At 35.1% G+C, this 14,430-nt stretch overlaps 1 protein-coding gene across 10 annotated transcripts in view; it reads left to right on the forward strand.

The window, feature by feature from the left end:
• Positions 1–14,430, forward strand: part of mv (lysosomal-trafficking regulator mauve) — a 284,471-nt gene that overhangs the window by 207,957 nt on the left and 62,084 nt on the right. For 5 of the 10 annotated variants that reach the window (XM_067101421.1, XM_067101413.1, XM_067101422.1 and 2 more), the window contains 6 exons: positions 2,279–2,417; positions 7,659–7,840; positions 8,793–8,912; positions 10,409–10,611; positions 13,749–13,889; positions 14,069–14,193. In XM_067101421.1, the coding sequence (XP_066957522.1) occupies positions 2,279–2,417; positions 7,659–7,840; positions 8,793–8,912; positions 10,409–10,611; positions 13,749–13,889; positions 14,069–14,193 (910 nt within the window). The remainder of the gene's footprint in view (positions 1–2,278; positions 2,418–7,658; positions 7,841–8,792; positions 8,913–10,408; positions 10,612–13,748; positions 13,890–14,068; positions 14,194–14,430) is intronic. The other 5 variants (XM_067101424.1, XM_067101416.1, XM_067101423.1 and 2 more) reach the window with 3 other exon arrangements.

The following is a 14,430-nucleotide window of genomic DNA, read 5'->3' on the forward strand; positions in this document are numbered from 1 at the left end:
TTGTACAGTTGCCCAAGGGTGAACTGGAGATAGATGCCTTAATATCTAACATCATTCTGTCCTTTTGGTAAAGCTTTATAATAAAATAGAGTATCCTCATGTTTGTGAGCACTATATTATAATTAAGTTCTCTTCAGTGAATTTGAAAAATATAGGAGGGCCAGGTAACAGTTGTGCATTATGGGCCTCCACCAACCATCATAAGAAATGCCTTGACAGGTTTCTCCTAAGGAGGTAATTATAAAAGATTTTCATTAAATACTTTGTTCTGTACATTATAAATTTCCCAGTCATAACTATGAGTAATCAGCTAGTTCTGTAACTTAACATATTTTAAAGTTTAGCAGTTTTGGTTTGACTGCTGTAGACAGAAACCCAATATGGTGGACCTACTGTCGTATTTGGGGACATTGTTTAGTAGTTATCAGTGGTATACTAATTCTGTTGGCAGGGACAAGATATCAAGAGCACCTCAGTCACTTGCCATTTCAAAGATATTGATGGCATTGGGCATTCTCTATTAGACTAATTTTTCTTTATATTTTCAAAGTGCAATATATATTTATTCTTCCCCCTTTCTGAACCAGTTGGTTACTTGTAAGCCCTTTTTTTCCCATCTTGCCCCAGTTATGTCACATTGGCATTGAGGGTTCTTTTATGCTTCTGGCAGTAGTGTGGGATATCAGTGAAGCGTAGTATCTTTCACATTGAAAGATGTCACTGGGATGACTGTGCCTATGGAGGGAAGGAGGTAGGCCAGTCGTTAGCAGTGTCTCATGATGAAGGAGAAAGAGGTTTCAGGGTACCTCTTCAGAACTACAGGGTTTTCACTCTTAGATTTCCTTATCTGTAGAACTCACCACTGATCAGTCCTGCAAGCATGGCTGAAACCTGTTCATCCCTGGCTACTGCTTCAGCCAGCTCATGTTCTGGCCAGCTGAAATTTTCTCTGTAAATTTCCCCCATCTATGCCTATATGAAGATCTTTGAAAGAGGACCTAAGGTACATAAGGTACCAATTAGATAATTTGTCAAGCGTCCTTTATCTTATTCCGATTGTTAGAATCACAGGTCATTAACAAGGGGGAGTATGTTTTTCATTCACAGATGACCTGTAGAAAGACACAAAAGGGGAAGACAATGGTGGCTTCATTTTGAGGCACCTGATGCTGATAGATGGAAAAGGGAAACAAGAGAGGTCAGATAGGAAAGAGCAAGAGTATTTCTTCTTAATCTGCATGGGTAGCTGTGGGTGCAGCCACTGATGTAGGGCATTTCTGTTACAGTCCTTTCCCTTGATTTTAATGAAGTAAAGTGCTGACATCCCATTGTATATAAAAATAAAAATTCCCATTGAAAGCAAGCAAGAAAATTCTAAAATATTACTAGGATTGCATGAGGACTGCGCCTGATAAAAATGATATTATGATTATGATATCTCATGTGACACACATGGATGAATTGAGGCTTTAGCAACTCTGGATATCCTCTGAAGTGAGAGTAATAAAAAACATATAGAGGGGAATCAAAAGATATTATGTATATGATTCAATATTTATTGTTAACTGTGAATTAATATAATTTTATATTAATATCCAAAACTGAAAAATAACTAGGTAATTGTCATGATACCATATACAGTACTTAAATTTGCTTATGGATGAGTTTGATGAAATAAAAAACTTTGGCCATAATAACTCAAAACCTGTTGTCTTAGTTATTTTTTTATCCATTTTCAATGGTATTGTATATAACGGCTAGAATTTTCTGAACAATGTCTTGAAAGTTTGAATTTTGATTGATTTGTCTTTTGTTTCTGAGAGGTAGATTTATGATTTTAACTAAGACTGAAAATAATTTTATTGCATGCTTATTTAAGACCTTGCATTGTATCAAGTTCATTGATAAAGAGCAATTATTGGAAGAAAAAATTGACCTGGAAATATGCAATTTAAGAAGTTTAGGGGGTCTAAAGCTTAAGGCTCAAGTTCATATTGTTGGGCTTAAGTGAAAGTATATGACGTCCTGAATAGGTAGCAGGAATTTGATTGTTATAGCTCCCTAAAACAACAGATTGCCAAATGTATGTAAAGTGGTGGAAAAAATATCCCATCAGTATATCTTTATGTTAAGCAAACTTAGACCTCAGTATCATTGGCACAAATGGTGGTTTGTATATTACACTAAATCTTTAGGTTAAGATTTTTTGTAGAAATTCTAGAAATAGCAGTACAATGGAAGTAGTGTGTTTATATTTCTTTCTTTCTTCTCCCTTTAGCAGGTAAAGGATTGACAGGATCAAGCAGCATGCATAACATGAAGCTTTTTGCAGCACAGACAAGAGAGGATAGCGATACGGGAGTGGGATCTGTTTTAGCTAACTATGCAACCATTCCACTCTCTCACAGGTTAGCAATGTATGAAACCTAATTATTTTGTTGTTTTAAACTTAGTACAATGTACATAGCTGTGTATACTATATATAATTGTGTATGTGTAGATATATATAAATGTAGATATAGACAAAAGAAAAAATGTTAAAGATCAAACAACTAATTTAATTCAATAAATTACATGTAAGTACTAAATAGTATAGAAAAGGATAGCAAAGTGAAAAATTAAGGAGGTTTGTATGTAATAATATTATAAACTGAAGATAACTTTTAAAAAATATATCAAAACAGGTGCAATAACATACAATTACCAAAACATAGAAGCCACAAGCAACAAAAAATATATCAAAACATGTGCAATAACTTGTAAGCACCAAAACGTACAAGCCACAAGCAACCAAAACACAAGCTACAATTGATGCGTGTACATCTGAACTCTGGACCAGTTCACAGTTTGAAGTACAGTCCAACCTCTTAAATTTGGGAACCTTGGGACCAGGCTACTGCTGGATCACAGAAAGTTCCATAATATAGAATACATCCCTAAAAAATGAAGCCCCCAGTAAACAGTCTTGCAACCTAATTCCACATACAAATAGCTTAGTTGCCGACTTAGCCTACTACTTGGCTAAGTTCTGACGGTGCTTTTTATCATTTTATTACTCGTATATTTTCACTTTTATTATTTTATAACTTCATACACTATAATCTTTAAAAAAGTGTACTTTATTTAATGCATTTAGCCTACATTCCTGAGTTACAAGTTCCCCATTGGGCGGGTGGGTTCCATTCTCAGCTAGCACTCTGTTGGACGCGAGTTCGAATGTCTGACCGGCCAATGAAGAATAAGAGGAATTTATTTCTGGAGATAGAAGTTCATTTCTCGCTATAATGTGGTTCGGATTCCACAATAAGCTGTAGGTCCAATTGCTAGGTAGCCAATTGGTTCTTAGCCATGTAAAATAAATCTAATCTTTCAGGCCAGCCCTAGGAGAGCTGTCAATCAGCTCAGTGGTCTGGTTAAACTAAAGTATACTTTTTTTCCTGAGTTAGACTAACCATAAGTCAACTACAGTACTTAACTTTTCTCAGAATCTGCAGAATATTATCAGTGACTTTCATGTCCTAAATTTACTATCTTCATAATTATTTAGTTTCTTCGTCATTTATTTTGGTCGTAGAGGGTAATGAAATGACAAAAATAAAGAATGAATTTCGGCGATCACTCTGCATTTGAACGTCGCCGTAAAAACGTAAACAAAGCATACCGCCATCTATTGAGGAAAATGGACGCTAAACATTTGTTAATGGGAGAAACATTTTCTAGCATTAGATAAAGATTTATGCCTGCGCTTCTTACCTCCAGCATCATCTGATCTCATGGGTAAATATACAGCTACATAAAAGAAATTATCAAAACCATATCAACTATAAGTCTTTCAAGCACTCTAAGAATAAGGAATTTGTGTTGCCAAATGTCTCATTGTTTTGATTAAAAGCTCTGACTTGATAGAGCCTTCTCAAGTGGAATCTTTAAAAATAATATATTTATTCTCTAAAGTTAATATTGAAAACATATTTGACTTCACTTATTTTCATTATTAACAATTATTTTCTTAGAAACAAAAGAGGTATGGCAAATTTTTGCTGTCAGGAAGTTGTAAATAATATGCAGCACCACCCTTGTAGCCACACAATGAACTAATGGTGGATAATTCAAAATCAAGCCAAACCACGGGAGTTCCCGGACCACAGAATGCCTGTTTTATGAGGTTCAACTGTATTTATATAACATACAAGCCACAAGTGATGCATGAACACCTGAACTGTGGACCAATTTGTAGTTTTAAATATATAGATATTTTTAAAATATATACATTGTTTCTCCAATCACCTGCAAAATACTGAGTGTGTGTAAATAAATAACTTTTTAATATGTTTTTTTTGTGCAATATAACTCAGCAGGTATGGATACATTTTAGCCCAGCGCTAAGCTAGTAGACAAAATGCAGATGATGAAGCTTCTAGTAGAATAACGGCTTTCAGTAATTACATACTACCTAAGTTATCCTAAAGTGGAAAACATTAATTGACAATTGTAAAAGTAGGTTATGTAGTAGTAGTATTGGTGGTAGTAGAAGCAGCAGCAGCAGCAGCAGCAACAACCAAATAGTACAACCAATGGAAAAGGAAGAAATTGCTTATGGTGTAAAAGTAAGTAATCAAACCATTGATGTCAAATTTGTAAACAAGGTGCTTTTATATAGCCTGAATTATATAAAACCTCAAAATAAAGAAAAAAAATGACACGGGGAAGAAATTTAATAGTTGCATAGTATAGTATACACCAAAGGGGAACAGGTGAAAAATATGGCACAAAAAGTGTTGATGCTCAATGCCAAAGAGCTTCTATAAAGATAGGCAATGCCTCCTGAATAGAAGCTGATATAGGAGAGGTCACTAATGTTAGTATAAATTTTCTTACTTTTCTTCTGTGGTTTATTCAGTCATTAAAGCCTATAATATGGAAAGTTGGATAGAGAAGCAAGAAAGAATTCATATCCAACATACAAGAATTTTTTCAGGGGTTTTCTTTTTAGTATAATATGTAACAGAGTAAGCAGCAAGGTTTGTTTTTTAACTTCTTAAACATCCTTATGATATCCACCAACATTTTGGCAATGCTTTCTTTTTCAAAAATGGCTAAATGAACCTCTTGTGTTGGCTAGTAATGCTCAATTGAAAAACCTTAAGCCTTCATCTGTTATAAGAATGTTGAATGGAAACTCTTTAAGTATGATAAATAGAAACTATATCATAATGTTGCATTGAAAATGTTGATTATGAGATGAAAATGAGAGAAACTGTAATTCTTTTAATCCATCTGTGAAATGTTCAGGAACAATGTTTAATTCTCCTGTATTGTAAACTGGAAAACTCGTAGCTTACATGAAAGGAGAAAGCAAAAATGCTCTAAAGTTGCGTAGGAAACTTATCTCCCACTACTTGGGTGTTGACAGATCAACATTAATGTTACTTTATGAAGCAGCTGTTTTATCCATAGTAGATTATGGATGTCAAATATATGGATGAGTGTCAGGATCAACTTCAGAGATTAGTCCATCAATTTTTAAAGAAGGGCCAATTTCTGTTCAAGGACTTTTAAATCTTTCCTAACTAAATGATCACAAATAGGGCATAATTAAAACTAGGGCAAGATTAACCACAGCTTTCCTTACACTGTGTGACCTGGTAACTATGCTAAGTACAGTAACGATTCAAATAAGAGATCCCCTCCCAAGGGCTTATTTAATTGAGGAGATATTTTCATCTGTAACCACTCTCCTCCTTTTCCCAATTGGAGATAATAGGCTCCTTTAGTCTTCTTGTTTAAATATAGTTTTCTGACTATTGTAGAATCTGTCACCACCTTGGATAATAAAGGAAGTGAAAGTAAGCACGCACTCATACTACTTATCAAAAAATCTCACATGTACTGAACTTTCTACATAGGAACTTGATGTAAAGGTTTGCATGATGGTTACAAATCTTTATCAGGTTTAAAGGTCACTGAGAGAAGGCAAGGGACAGGCCATTGCACTGTCACTCAGTATTTTAAAGACTGAACATCTATGAAGATTATCAACACCCAAGCCCCAAAGCTTGATCTAGTAGGAACAACCAAGCAGTAGCTGCTGATTATTCAGCAGATAGGCCTACGGGTCCTCCAAACCCCCATCCTTAGCTCTTTTACAAGAGACAGTAAGGGCATGTTGCCACTGGAATCCATCAAGCAGTGAGTAGGACTTGAACACAACCACAACACTGTCTCACTTACAGTTTTCTGATCATTGCAGGTGTTATCTCCTTGGATAATGAAGGAAGAATAATTGCACGCATTACTACTTACCTAAGAGTTATGCTTACAACGACCATCATGCATCAGAGCATATGACAAAATGGTTCATATTATGCAATTTTACTGATGGTTTCAAAACTTCATCAGGTATAAAAGTTGATTGTGAGCAGCAGCAGCAAGAGATAGGCCTTTGTGCTATTGCTCACTGTTCTAGATACTGAACATATATAATGTGGTCAAGAGTCAAGTCCCCTCTCCCTCCAAGCTAGGACCAGGAGGAACCAGGCAGTGGCTGCCAATGACTTGGCAAGTAGACCTACAGATCCCCCTTAAAACCCCCAACCTTAGCTCACAGAGATGGCAAGGTCATTTTGTAGCCAATGAAGTCTATTAAGTCATAAGCAGGGCTTGAACTTGGGATCGCCATATTGTGAAGTCTAAGCAAAATCACTGACCTGCCATATCACCAAATAAAACAAAATAATTCTCTTTACCAGTCTGTGTTTATTTTTGTACAACAGAAGTTTGTGCGATAAATTCATCATTCTTTATTATTGAAGATGAGGCACCACAGAAATTTGTAATATTTAAGTCCTTCACAGATATTGTCTTAAAATATTCCCATGTATGCAAGTCATGTTTTCATTCCATAAATTATATGATGGTGTAAATCTTGAAAAATGTTGGATCCTTCCCCCTGTGTACATAAAGGGAAGGGAAATGAAGATGCCAGTAAGGTAGCCAAAGTGGCAACTATTATGACTAAAATACACATAACTATTCCCATCAGTGGCCGCAAAACATCCCTAAAACTACTATCTTTAATAAACGACAGACTTATGGAGAAATGAATAAATACATACTGATCAAACCCATCATTGGATTATGACAATCTTTGAAGTAAATAAGCATAATTTCAAAGTAACTTTATCCTTTCTTTGAATTGGTCACTTTTCTTTACTGATGGATATGTAAAGAATAACCCACATGACAATCCTTTTATGCAGAGATTGCAGGTCAATAGTTAGACACATTTTATGTGAATGTCCTGACTTCAGTCAACAGTAAATATATAGTTTTGGAAAGAAATCAGTTAAGGAAATGCCAGACATTTCAACATTTTTTACCTTTCCAATTTCTTTATCACATTTTTAAAAACTGCAGTTTATCAAATTAAAATTTATGGAATGTTAGTAATGAATATAAAACCTTTGAACCAACTGGAGGAGTCATGTTTCACCTGGTTAGTCTGGTTAAACTGCTGTAATTAACAATAATAATAATACTGTAATAATAATAGAAATAATAATAATAATAATAATAATAATAATAATAATAATAATAATAATAATAATAATGATAATAAACTCTGCATTTATTTAGAATAATGAATTGTTGTTTTTCAGCTTCCACACAATATCTGATCAGTTGTTCATCAGCCAGAGTCGCAGTTCCCCATCCATAGTAACAGAGAGGAAAGATAGAGAAAAAGATAAGGATAAGGAGAAAGAACCTCTAAGCCAAGGAGACTTGAATGAGAGATTCAAAGTGCTTTTGCAGAGAGCTGTTGATTTTGTGTTTCTTTCTGGTAAGATAATCAGAATTTTCATCAGTTTTTATTTTATTGTGTACATAAGCAGGTTGTCAGTTGTAACTGTTAATGTTAGGAGGAGATTTTTATTTAGATCACTCAAAACATTATTTTGTAAAGCTATTTTGGCACACAGCCACCAACCTGCTTACGAACATTCAGAGATATGGACAGACAGGGTCACAAGTTCAAATTTTGTGCTTATTCTGCTAGTAAGAATTTTTGCAAAGAGCAGAAGAACACGAGGAAGAAGAAGAACCTGTTCCTTTAACCCCCCCTTCCCTGATTTTCTTGAGTATTCATGTGATTACTGTGTGTTCTTGTTAGAGTCACAAGAATACCCGTTCATATTCTTAAAATATTCATACTTGTTTCTATCTTCCCGATTTAAGTCATTCTTTGGTGTATTTCCATTTTCTATATTTCCTCTCCCTATAGGAAATGTTTAGTATGTATTTTTGTCAATAGATGGCAGTTTGCATTGTTTACTTTGTAAACTTCAACTGTCAGATGCTGCTTTTGTGAAATTCTCTCCAAGTTCATAACTTTCAAAGCATGGAAAAAATATTAAATTTTGAATGTTACATGAATCTAAATTATATTTTCTCATTTTACCTTACTAGTATACAAAGTAATTCTTTATAATACTGCATGATTTAAAAATGCAGTGAAAAGAGTGTAATCTATGACTCCAAAATTGACTCGGGAATTTAAACGAAAAAAAATTTATTAACTACATATTAAAAACCAACTTATGAATGATTCAAGATACAAATGGCTGTCCGGAACGTAACTTGTTCATAAGTAGGGTAGTAGCCGTATTGGAAATACTTGTGTTGAGAGGGTTTGTTGTGAAAATTGCAATTTTACCATTAGGCCAGAACAAAGATGTATTAATTGATAAATTTCATGCCCCTATTAATAAATTATAAGAATTTTTTACCCACAGCCTGGTCATCTGTTGAAGCTGTTGCTTGTGTAATGCCATCAGGAAATGCTGTGGATGCTTTCAGTTTGTTCCTATTGGAAATGCTTCTGTGTGCCACTGCCACCATTACTCAACGTAAAGGTTAGCATTTTTTTATGAGATGGAGTTTTTAAAATATGAATTGTAATGAAATATGAATGTATTTGAGAAGTTTTATTTACCTCTAAAGTCTCATTCTTTCAGATTTACAGTAGATATAGTATTCCTCAACTATTCATTGTATGTATACAGTACAGTACTCTGCACTGTAGGTTTTCACTCTAGCTGCTGAGTCATTTTTATAATAGCCAAGGCATTGTTTCTATATGAAAACAATGTTATCATGAGGAATAGCCTTTAAAGACTTTATAAATTACAATACATGCTTTTATTGTGCTGTTATTGTTATATTAAGTTTATCAGGTTTGTGTTCAGTGGAGAGTGCATGAAGGCTCTGGAATTGTAATACAGTACAGTAAACCCCCGTATTTGCGGTCTCACTATTCGCAGACTTGCCTGTTCGCGGATTTCTCTGTGGAACATATATACACATTATTCGCGGAAAATTCACCCATTCGCAGTATTTTTCACTGAGAAATATTCACTAATTACTGTATTTTCATGTCATTTTCATGCTAAATGCACGTATTGTGATAAAACTATTAAAATACTCAGGTACAGGCAGTCCCCAGGTATCGGTGGCCTCGGTTAACGGCAATCGTTTTATTGTGCTTGTCTAGCGACGATGATAACCCGATTTTCAACACCGATTCCCGGTTATCAGCGCCGATCTCCGGTTATCGGCACCAATTTCCAGTTATCGGTGCTGATAACAGGATACCAGTGCCGATAACTGGGGATCGGTGCTATTGTCGCCGATTTTTGGTTGTTGTCACGCTGTCGGGAATGGAACCCCGCTGATAACAGGGTGACTGCCTATATAAGCATTTTTTTTTTTTAAGTGTCAAAATAGCCAGTTCTAAGTGTTTTTATAGAGGGTTTTAAGTATTTGCGGATTTTAGCTATTCTTGGGGTGTTGCAGTGCGCATTCCTTGGAAATACAGGGGGTTTACTGTATATGGTTTTGTCCTTCTATATTAATCTTTGATGTGTGCACAGAATTCAATGAGATTAGCTTAATGTTACTGTATTAACTTTTTCTTAATGTTACTCCATTAACTTTTTGTTAAATTTTCAAAGCTATTCTCTTACCAACTTGATAGGTCATGCAGTAGCGACATGTTCTTGAAATAGCTTTAGCAAGATGTTTTGTTTTCACTTTTAATCATATTTGCCAAAGAGTGTATCTTTTCATGTTGTAATGCTGTTTTACTCAGTTTTAGTCGTCATTGAGTTGCATTCACCAATCCTCCTCTCAGTTTAATGATTTGTTTTTCTTTATGAGGAGTGAATTAGGTTGGCTGAAAATGACAGTTGATCTTGTCAGCTACTGCAGGAGACTAAATATGAGCAGTATTTAGTGATAGTAAAGGATGTATTCTTGCAGCCAAAGTGAAATCAACAGTATGGTTATATTTGGTATATGGATATGCATCCTTTCCATAGAATATTCTTAAGTTTTTCTTCTTCTTATGAAGGTACTGGCAGCTGTGATCGTTGTGGATGGGAACGAATGGTGTGGGGATCACAGGATGTCTTGCGTCTTCATTTAACTCATTTGTTAGCCTTGGTAACATCACCAAGAACTCATACGTACACACGAATTCGAGCAGCACAGTTACTGGCCACTCATACACAAGCCAAAGGAATTCTTCTGTATGCCACAAAGTCCAATCCCCAGGTAGGATTTTCTTGAAAAAGTTTTCTTGTGTTTAAGTGGTTGTCCATTTCTATAAGAGCTCACCTGCATCTGATCTTTTCTCTTGTTAGTCTCAGAGTGAAATTGGATCAGCGTAAAAAAGTGTCCAAATAATAAAGATCACAAATGTAAAGGTAAGAATATTTTGCACTCGAGGTTTTAAAGATCTCAGGAAATTATTTCATGATTGTCAGGAAAATTTCATAATTCTTTTGTCATTTTGTCCATCCCTCATAAGCGTTGATGTGTGTTTTTCAGCATTTATTGAAAGTGTGTTTCATCTCTACCACTGAAAAGGAAATGAAATTATAAAAAGTGGACATGAATGTAATTTTAAGCTAGATTTTAGATTCATAAGTGACATGCTTTTATTTATGGCTTTTATGCAGAAAATCAGCTCCTTTGGCCTGCTGCTTTGTTTGCACTTTTTATAGTCATGAGACTACATAAAAAATCAGTAGTGTTTAAAACATTAAGAAACTCTGTAAGAAGGTATTTTGTTATCTTAATTAGAACCCCATTATTAGAGTTGGCAAAATATTTTTTCACCAGTATTTTAGTTGTGAATCATTAAGTGGATCACCCTTTATGGCTGATTACCACAGATTATGAATCATAGTAGGTATTTTTAGCATTAATTTTGTTGTTGTTAGTAGTAACTACGTTACAACCCTAGTGGGAATAGCAGATGACCAAAAGCTGAAGGAACAAACAAAATAAATAAAAAGAAATGGAAAATATAAAGTTATGAAATGAGACTCATGTGAATATGCTACAAAAAATTATTGCACCCAGTTTGAACTTTGAGAGTCCAGAGATTCTACTACATGATCAGGAAGACCATTGTATTCTTTAGTCACAGTTGAACCAACCTAAGGAAGCCTGTGAGGTTAGATCATCTCAAAAAAAAAGCAAGATGAAAAATTTTATGAAGCATGCATAGTGAGCTGAGCAAACTGTGGTGCCTGAGATAAATACTGAGGGCTGAAATAATAAATTTATTAGAACTCCAAATTTTTATCTTGAACTCCAAATTTTTATAGATCAACCAAGATGCAAGTTGGCCACTAAAGACTAAACTGGCTAACAATATTTTTGATGAGAGAATATTAGAAACATTTTCGCAGGATAGACAGGTCTGCAAGCATCTTAACCTTTTCAATATACCAGTTTTTACTGCAACGGAAGGAGAAATAGGATATGATTCTTAATTTACCCTCACATAGAATTTTAAAGACCCTCACGTAGAATTTTAAAGTACTAGCCTATGAAGAAACATTATCAGTGAGGAGATCAGATTTGTTGGGGTTGGGGGGATGAGGGTTAAGATTCAGCTTAGTTTCCCATATTTTGCATCATGCCCTGAGTTTAACTAAATCTCTAATGAGACTTAGCAACCCCAGGTCTATCATCAGGAGATGAGACCAACACAAAGAGAAGTATCATTTTTATTAACAAACAGCTTTTTTCTTGGCCAAATCATGCATCATTAGTACATGTAAATCGTAGTAAGCCAAGAACACTATCCTTTAGAGTTTCAGAAGTTACATTGTTGTATTCACTATAATGCCTATAGCAGTGTATTAGTTAAAATTCCATTATAACATATCACTATAATGCTTATAGCAGTGTATTAGTTAAAATTCCATTATAACATATACTAAGATATGCTTACCAACGCCCATCTGTCACCACCTGGTCAAAATCAGCAGAGCCCAACCATTTGAACTTCTTAATCAGAATTTAAGGATTTTTATACAGCATTGGAGATTTAAAGAAGTGCATCAAATCATTCAAGTCCTTATGAAAGCTTAACTTTTGACCAGAGAACAGGTTAATATTTTTAGCATAGGCATTCAGACTTAATTAACACACATTCAGAAAATTTATGCTGGAGTTCATGAAAAGTGGCAGTAATCATGAGGGCATGAGTTATCACTTCCACAATTAGATAATGTAACATTACCAGTTCTCCAGCATGTTTGAAAAAAGCCCCATCTAACTGGAAGGATGCTGCCCTAGGTTCTAACCATTTTAGCTTTTCCACTTCAAAATTTTGCAGAAAGTAGGTGTCAACTTTAAAGAACAGATCCCATTTGGTCACTTTTCCAATAGACATTCAAAAACTTTAGTATTTGGGTTACATAAATTAAGCATGAGCTACCACACTCACAATTAGCTAAAGGCTTAACATTACTTATTCTCCAACATGTTTGAGAAGAACCCTTTTAGCTGGAATGGACTGCCATGGATTCTTTCCAGTTTAGCTGTTCCTCTCTGGAAGTTTGACAGAGTTTTGATCATCTTGGTTCTGTGGAATTAGTTCATGAGCACTGGGATCTGTGAATGATCAGCCCTTCTCAAAACCCTTGTTATACATTTAACTTTCCTCTTGCTGTAGGAAGGACTTTGAACTTTCTCAATCCTTTTGATGTCTTTCAAGTCCCAGCCCAGAGGGCAGGTAAGGGGAATCAGAGATGGGGAGACTGAGGTAGGAACACTCCTTTTCAGCCGTCACAAGTAAGAGATGCATGCCAAGCCAATGGACAATGTGCAATTGACAGGTGGTAGAGCATTAGGCAGTTTGTATCTTTAAGGAAGTGGGATATCCTATGTTGTTGATGTTGAGACAATTCCTTCTCAGTCCCTGCAGTGAGTCACATCGTCAGTGGAGGGCATTGGTCAGTTGCCCACCTTGCAATCTTGGGTTTCTGCAATGGGACATGACTCTCATTCTCTAAAGTTTCACTTGGTTGCCATTTGAGCCCCTGAGTGAGGCACTGGATAAAGACCTCATTCAGAAGGCACTTTTTCTGCGATTCTTACTTCTGGCTAAGTCTAGCATTCAGAGGCCAGGGTCTCTCGTTTTTGTTCCTTCTTTAGTAGATGAAACTCAGATCCTGTCAGTAATGCTTGTTTCTTGACATTGTCAGATATTACCTTTTTTAGCAGAATTGTTGTTATAAGAAATTTAGGATAACTTGAGCTCTTGAAAAAAAAATTACTGCACGGGCATATTGTAAAAAAAACTTGGCATATGTAGTAACAATGGAACTACAGTACAAATGGTTACTTGATATTACTGTACTTAATTAATGCCTGTTCATTGTAACTTTCAGTTAATGTACAAAGTTGGAATCTTCTTGCATGAGTTAAGATACAAAAATGAGAAAAAGCTTGAAGAGTCTGATATCAAAAGTTGTGAAACTGTTTTGGAGATACTAGAAGATTGTACCGTTCATGTTTTGCCACCTCCAGAAGTAAGTCAAATCTTTAACTGGTTTATTTGTTATGCTGTATATGCTACCATAGTGTTGAAAATTAGAATTGTAAGTCAAATACTGAAACTCGTTATCGATGCACTATTTTAAGGCTAATGCAAAATGTGTCTCTTCTGTTTTGATACCATCAAGCTTCAAATAATTGTGTTTCTCTATAGCTATATCCACCACATGGTGCTATGAGGGAATGGAGTGTTGTGATAGAAGAGAAGAAGCAGTGGCAGGATGAAGCTGCAAAAATTTCCAACCTTATTGTTGAGCGTTATACAAAAATGGATAAAAGGTAAGTAGGTGTTAAGGTAACAGTGTGTTCAGTATTTCCTTATTTGTAATATCAATAAACAGTTTTATGTATTTTATCCAACTGAAGTCCAAGGTATACTTTTTGTGGTTGATTTCAGTAACTCTTGTTGTGGATCTTTGCATTTGAAGCATAGAGTAAACTCCAAAGAGCAATCAGTTCAGTCTTTAAATTGGTAAACAGCAGAGGGTTTTAAATTTTCACCACAAAAACTAAAAT

Source organism: Macrobrachium rosenbergii, chromosome 57, assembly GCF_040412425.1.
Source record: "Macrobrachium rosenbergii isolate ZJJX-2024 chromosome 57, ASM4041242v1, whole genome shotgun sequence".
Taxonomy (NCBI): domain Eukaryota; kingdom Metazoa; phylum Arthropoda; class Malacostraca; order Decapoda; family Palaemonidae; genus Macrobrachium; species Macrobrachium rosenbergii.